General features: G+C 33.4%; 1 protein-coding gene across 2 annotated transcripts in view; it reads left to right on the top strand.

The window, feature by feature from the left end:
- Positions 1 to 279: 279 nt before the first annotated feature.
- LOC110454780 (dynein heavy chain 3, axonemal-like) overlaps positions 280 to 7,792 on the top strand; it is a 54,374-nt gene continuing 46,861 nt past the window's right edge. For both annotated transcript variants that reach the window (XM_021504484.1, XM_021504483.1), the window contains exons 1-5: positions 280 to 520; positions 1,352 to 1,450; positions 2,149 to 2,332; positions 2,937 to 3,045; positions 4,194 to 4,353. In XM_021504484.1, the coding sequence (XP_021360159.1) occupies positions 500 to 520; positions 1,352 to 1,450; positions 2,149 to 2,332; positions 2,937 to 3,045; positions 4,194 to 4,353 (573 nt within the window). In that variant the 5' untranslated portion in view covers positions 280 to 499. The remainder of the gene's footprint in view (positions 521 to 1,351; positions 1,451 to 2,148; positions 2,333 to 2,936; positions 3,046 to 4,193; positions 4,354 to 7,792) is intronic.

Raw genomic sequence — 7,792 nt, 5'->3', positions numbered from 1 at the left:
CAGTGCGAACGTAAAATCCACTTATAAACAGTTATGTTAATTTCTGGAGACCAAACTTTGTAATTTTTTGTCTAAAAAATCATCATAAAATATTTCCAAAATTATTCAAATAAAGAAAATGCGTCATTAGACAAAAACATAAATCGTGTAATGACCATTCCAGTGATTAACAAAACACACATTCGATTCAAACGTATGAATGAAAAGAATAATTTACAAGCGTATTACATACAGAGAATATCTGCCAATCAAATCGCGATATTTTCCTAGCAACTAAATTGCCCGGATGCTGCTTATGAAAATGGAGGACATAGCTGGTTATCCAGTGTGAGAAATGGCGCAATGGAAATAATTTCGAACTAGTGACGAAAGAGACAGCCTCCCACACTATTTCAGGGGAGTCTAAACTGTCTTAAATTTCTATGACATTGACATATCGGATATAGCTAGTTTTGCTTTGAGACCTGTATTTATTAATCCGTCTTGAGGAACGTACAAAATGGCAATGGAAAGAGCAAAGGTACAGTATGCGATATAAATCTGTACTGTATTTTGCTTTATAGTCGAATACTAAATATTAACCAAGCAGTGTTCATGATGTCGGTGTGCAGTTTGGGTCTTCGTGTTCCAGAAACTAGTTGATGCGTGCCATAAAATGTAAACTGCTCAACGGGGTTACAGAAGTAAACAAATACCATTTTACACTTGCACAATATCATGTTTGTTGCGGGGGTTTAGCCTTTGTCTTTCCTAACCAATGTACACATATGGTATTAATTGTAAATTCTGGTAAGATAAGAAAGAAAAACAAACGACATTTGCAATTAACATGCTCTTTTTAGTCTCGAATACATGACAACCATTTTGAGCAACATATTTTTGTAATTATGGAAACTTTTTGAGCAAGCCATATTTTGCCAAATATACTAACTGTAGAAAAAGTCAGTAACAGCCACCCATAGACCTTCTGATTATCTGAAAATACCTGAACAAAAGACAAAATTAAGAATACTATTTCATATGATAAGTGTTATTGAATCTGACACTGTACTGTATAAATATGTTTTGTTATAAATAACATTGTTAGTTAACTTGATATTTCTTGAGGCCCAATTAAAGGCATGTGATCAGACTGCATTTTTATAGAGTATGCATCGCCATGTATATACATTTGTTTTAAAATTACATTGTGTTGTAATCAACATTATTCATATATCCTTATCAGCAATAGAAATAATTATAATCCTTTAATGAATACAAGTTGCACTGTGTGTTATATTCTATAGTGTAAAGACCATTAAAGCTGATCTTGCTTTCAAATAAGGATTAATCTTGCATTGTGTACTTGCAGTATGTTGAAACTCCAATCCAGAGTTGCAGTAAGACAAGGGGACTCCCAGGATTACCCCCACTACCATCCACAATGAAGGAACCTTCAGATCTCTATAAGGTAATGTATATTCAATACATTTTCTCATTCATGGTCTAGAATAAAGCTTCAGCAACAAAAAAATATCCAGAAGTTTGGGATTTCTCTGTCTACATCACTCTGGAGTAATTGATTATTACATGTTGTTGTTCTTAACAATAAATAAAAAAAGAAATAACTGCAAAATTTACATAAACAGATGATCATCAACAATGTCAGTATAAGCCTTTGTAATGATACTTGCTCAATTTCCATTGTTGATATGGAACAGAGATTACCGTAATAAAATTTTGTATAATATAAATCATTATATTATTTTTACTTGATGAATATTGATATTACTATACAAAATATGTACTATGAACAGACTTACTGTAAGTTTTTGTATATAAGGCCAAAGCAAAACAGTGTTGGTAAGTCAATAAAATAATCATATTTTTTTCGTTTATGTTTTTTTTTATGCGAGTTGGGTGCTGAGAGAGTTTACTCAGGACTGCTATTCAGTTTTTCTAGAATGCTAAAAAATGTTTTAGGGTTGGTAACTTAAAAAATAGGGATAGACAGGTTGTAAGCAACAAATTGTATTTCATTTTGGCCAAACAGTTTTTTCGTAGTGACGTACCGTAGCAAAAAAATCTTTTGTGCATCAATATATAAATTGAACTATTTTTTACTGAGCTATAAACTAAGTAGAAGTTATCGTGATTATGTTTTGACAGATTGTCCTTCGCAACAGTGAACATCCGCCAATTATGAAAGGAACATCTTGGACATTGGCTGCTCCTTATAAAGAACAGAAATACCACAGAACACCCAGTGAATCTATAGCAAACAATTACACTCCGACAGCATGTGATCTAAAATTGAGAGATCTACCAAAGCTTACCAGATCAAAAACCAGATGTAAGTCCTAAATTCAGAATTCAGAATGAATTCTTGGGGAAAAGATTTAATATTGCAATGCTTTTAATGTATATTTTTTTAGTTTTTAGGTCACCTGAGACAAAGTATCAAGTGACCTATTGCAATCGGCTTTTGTCCAGCGTCGTCTGTCGTGCAACCGTAAACAATTTACATTTTCGACTTCTTCTCCCATACCCCTGAACCAATTTCAATGAAATTTTGCAGAAACCTTCCATGGCCAAAGGTCAACCAAAATAGTGAATTATATGGTCGTCAGCCCAGTGTTCTCTAAGATGTGTGTGTGTGTGTCGGTACCTTACATTATAGACTTGATGAGTGACACTGGTATGTTAGGTGAAGACTGGTGTGTGTTCTCTAAGATGTGTGTGTATGTGTCGGTACCTTACATTATAGACTTGATGAGCGACACTGGTATGTTAGGCGAAGACAGATGTGCGTTCTCTCTAAGTTGTTTGTGTCAGTACTTCATGTTACAGACTTGATGAGCATGTTAGTTTAATTTGAAAGCAATGTTTAGGAACAGCCAGAACAAAACCTGTCCATATACAATTTGTGTGTAATTCAAATTTGTTGTCTGTTTCAGTATCAAATGGTTCTTTAGGGAGTCCTCGATCAAATGGCTTCACAAGGTGTAAAACTATCATGGAAGATAGTAAAGGCAAAGTGGAAAATGGCATGAATGGAGTAAATGGGTAGGTCTTTCAATTATATCTTTCAAAATTTTCAATTTGCTTTGATACATGTAAATGTAACAAATTGAATGTACATGATTATTTGTGATATTATTACATGTAATTTTTTCTAAAAAAAATGTGGAGCAGAAAATGTGTAGCAAAATTTTAAATGTCTGTAAAATCTATACAATAACTTGTGTTACAAATCATGTTCATATCAAAATGTCATATTTATGTTATGTTCTGTGTTATACTCTAGTTTAATTTTGATATGAAGGTAAGGTTTAGGAAGTAGAATTTAAATGTCAAAGTAACAACTGGGGTAAAAATTCAAAAGCTGGTCCCCGGACATGGAGAGGGTAGACAGGTATAACTCCGTTTGGGGGACTTATTGTTTTTACTCTGATTCTTATTATTATTATTATTCTTTCTTGATCTTCTTCCGCTTTCCGCCATAAAGGTTTCCGACACTTTTCTCAGAAACTAATTCAGTTCTTCCCCAAACTTTGAGGGATTATTACTGATAGCCTCTGTTTTTCCGATTACAATCCAAGATGGCCGCCACAGCCTCTGATTGGCTAAAGCATTTTGAGCCATAACTTTTGTTATATTTGGCGGGAAAGTATCGGTATAAGACGTGCTCTAAAGTTGAGTAAAAAAATTGACATTGTCAACAAAATGGCTGGCATATTGTGGCTTCTGATGGGTTGAAATTTAGATATTGTTAGATTTTGATGAAAATTGGTATATAGGGGTATTAGGAGACTGCAAATTCAGCTGCATATGTTTTGTTGTCATAGCAACCACACAGCAACCACATGGAGGCTTCTGTTTGGTCGAAATTTAGATATTCTTTGTTTTTATGTATTTTGGCACTGCAAAGACAACTGCGGGGGTTCCGGGACTTCTGTAATGGTCCCCCACTTGTTATATATATCTTGAAGTATGTAGTTCACTATTTTCATTGCCAAAACGTATATAGTACTGATTAAAAATGTCATTATAATCTCTTTATACTTGTATCTAATTTATCTATAAATTCCAAAGCTGAAGTCATTTATAATGATCAAACAGATCTTAAACTTCTGAATGGATGCAATAAATTTGTGGATATTTCTCTTGTTTTGATATAAATTAACATATAACATTTTTTTTTGTATTTATAGTGAACATAAAAACGGAATGAATGGATTTGAGGTACTACCAGACATCCAGGATCTGCCCCCTAGCCGCCCTATGACCCCGAATGAACAAATGGACATCATGTTGGCTATAGAGGAGGAGAACCAACAGCAAACAGGAGAACCCTCAGAAAGGGATGAGGCTGTGAGTAAACAAAAGTAGAACACTATCAAGTGTCTTGTTTTTAATTAAGTTGTAGGTTGACTTCCTGTCACAGATATCATTTAAAAACAAGTCTTAAAATTTAAGTTTTATTGTTCTTGTAAAATCCAACTAAAACTGGAAAAATTGATTAAGTTTATGTTTGAAACAGCCAACCATTTTGTCGAGTTTTGGGTTATTTCCTTGTTGAATTATGGACGGCCATGGTTTGCAATACTAGATGCTAGAGACCTGTATGTTATGACAATTTTCCGTCTAAAGCAAATTCAGTTTTACAATTCCGAAACAATATTTTTGCTAATGGCATTGTTGGTGAAAGGCAGTGTATGACCATGTTGTGTGCCTTATTAGATAATGAAGGTTAAAGGTCATGCATACCCATGTAGGAGTATCATTAATCATTAAAATGCTTGTGTAAATTATTTCTTAGGATTTTGAAAATAAATACTGACAACACAATTAGAACTACATATATGATACTAGGTTTGATTTTCATAGGACAGTAAATAGTCATAGTTACATTGTGTTACGTGTAATATAACATTTATAAAAATGTTTGTTATTACAATTTCTGACATTCTGTGAATGAATATTGACCAAAGTTATACTACATGATAAATTAATTTACTACAGATGATATATATCATGTATGTAAATCATATGAAACCTAGCTGGACATCTTTGGTATATTTAGGTTTTTGGAAATGTTGTTAGCTACTCTGTAGTGATAAAGTGAAGAACTAGACGTTTTGTTTGTCCATTGATTTAAAGGTTTTGCCTTTATCTGTTGAGTTTAAGTTTGTACACTGAATCTTTGCAACTCTGTCAATCGTATTTCGAGTATTTGAATGTGTTACATAAATGGCCCTGAAGTAGAGATAAATCAAGCATTAAAAGTTAAGAGCTGAAAACTTCTTTCCATTATGTTCAGCTGTACTGTCTAATACACAAGTAGTGATAAGTCAAGCATTAAAAGTTAAGAGCTGAAAACTTCTTTCCATTATGTTCAGCTGTACTATCTAATACACAAGTAGTGATAAGTTTTCAAGAAGGTAAAACCAAAGCAAGTAAAATCACATTTGTATATTTTAGACCAAACCACCCTTTTTGTTCCTAGATTTTCCACCTGCTAGAAAAATAACATTTTTAGCCAAAATTCCAATAATCTTCATTACCATGTATGATTTTTGTATTGGTAAACTAAAAAAAATATTTGTGAAAATCCTGTTAGGATCACCCATTTGGGGCATGCATATTTTTCTGGAATTACCGATTCTGGTTGGATTGGAAAATGAATGTACTTTGTACCAGTTTGGCATTTTACCCGAAAAAACAGCTGTTTTCGATGTTAAAAGCGTGGCTGGAATTTTTTGTCCAGACGTAATGTGAATGTATACATGCTTGATCTCTCCTTACCAGGATTAGATTGTACATATATATGTACCACACTACACTTCCTCACAAGCAGTTGGTCTATTTGTTGCTATTGCTATTTGTTACTATAGAAAATAGGTCAATTGTACTTTAGTTATTGGATATATTTTTCTGTGTTGTCAATCATAAACTGTATACTATTAGATTGATATTAGGATGTTGATAAAATATAATTTCTTTTTACAAAAATATGTAATAAATACATAATTTCTGATAAGGTTATCTAATTATAAGGGACCTGCAAGTTAACTTTAGCTATGAACATCAGCTTGCTAAGTAATCATTCTGTGACCACCTTTCAACAGGAAATCACATAATAATCTAGATACCATGTATACAGTTCTGGCAGGTGTGTAGCTGGCACATGTGAATATTATGATATCTGCTGTGTATCATCATATGCTGTCAAGTATGCTGGTCTGCTTGAGTATGCTATAAGTATATTGAGATCTTTTGTAAAGGTTCATATAGCACAACCAGTGAAAGGTTAATGTGTGACGTTTCACAGACAGATATGATATGTACTCTAGCACATTCAGAAGACATTTGACCTGTAAAGCATATGTACACTAAAGTTTAAAACATGTACAAGTTCATGATAAAGTTGCCGATGATTTGGCTTATATGCACACTTGTAAAATGGTGACCAAATCGGAGAACCGGTTCAGCTATAGATGCTAATACATTGTCATAGATGTTTGAGACTATGAGCCCCCTAATCTCGATTCAGAACTGGCCTGCTTTGGCATTTCAAGATGACTTCTTTATTTGCCACTTTGACAGGTTGCTCTCTCTGACCAACACTTTAGAATTCTCCCAGTTAGTAACATGATTTTGCTGTATGGCATGATATGGGGTCGTCAATTTACTGATCTAGGATTCTGACAGCTTCCCTTCTGATTGGATAAATTTCTTTCCCTTTCTGATTGGGTAAATTTCTTTCCATTTTTACAGTGATCACCAAGTTTGACTTAAAAATGCCCTATTGATTGGGTAAATTTCTTTCCTTCTGATTGGGTAAATTTCTTTCCCTTCTGATTGGGTAAATTTCTTTCCCTTCTGATTGGGTAAATTTCTTTCCCTTCTGATTGGGTAAATTTCTTTCCCTTTTTACAGTGATCACCAAGTTGGACTTAAAAATCCCCTATCAGTTTCTCTTATATATTGCCATGGTGTGTCACAATTCTTGCATCCAGTTTTATACACACATTTTGCAATGCTTTTTTAAAGTGTTTTATCCTTAGGGTGTACAAGAATATTATGAAGAGTCTTGTGGGGCTTTATATAGCTGTTGCTATGTCATGGCCGCGATAGATATATTCCTCTGGATGGTTTCTTGTAATCCCTTTATATAAGGAATAAGTTAAAGTTAAATATAGGATAGGCCTATTTGAGTGAAAAAATATATCAGATGTGTAGGTCTATTTCAGAGAAAGGATATTGGGTTTGCAGGCCTTTTTGCAAATTTATATAGGATGTGTTGCCTATTTGAGTACTGGAGTCAAGATAACTATTAGATGTATTGCAAGGTTATTATTGCAACACAAATTCGGTTATTAATATTTGCTTTAAGTTTGATGTGCCAAGTTAAAGAAGATCACATTATCTTTCCAAATATCATTGTATGTTTTTGCCAAGTCTGTTGTTTGTAATCTGATTGAGTCTGTTTGAGGCCCAAAATCATATTCAAAACAAATACCTTTAAATAACACAATAATCTTCTGGTAAATGTAACATTGCAACATACCAAAATCACATCAGTTATCCGAGTGTTGTCATTTACTAACTCTATTTTTCGTGTATAATGTATGAATAAAAGTAAGGATTAGTAGAGACATGTGCACTGAGTGGTGTTCTAACAGGCGGGCATTTAAGCAGATTAGAATAACTTATCACTTGGTTTAATCTTTTGATTGAACTTTGGTTATGGCCTTCTACGTACTGGTATTGGATCTTTTCCAAAGTGTGTGTTGTTATCAAACTATTT

Source organism: Mizuhopecten yessoensis, unplaced genomic scaffold (assembly GCF_002113885.1).
Source record: "Mizuhopecten yessoensis strain PY_sf001 unplaced genomic scaffold, ASM211388v2 scaffold8057, whole genome shotgun sequence".
In the NCBI taxonomy this organism is placed as follows: Eukaryota; Metazoa; Mollusca; class Bivalvia; order Pectinida; family Pectinidae; genus Mizuhopecten; species Mizuhopecten yessoensis.
Note: the sequence above shows the minus strand (reverse complement) of the source record. Positions and strands in the feature narration are given on the sequence as shown.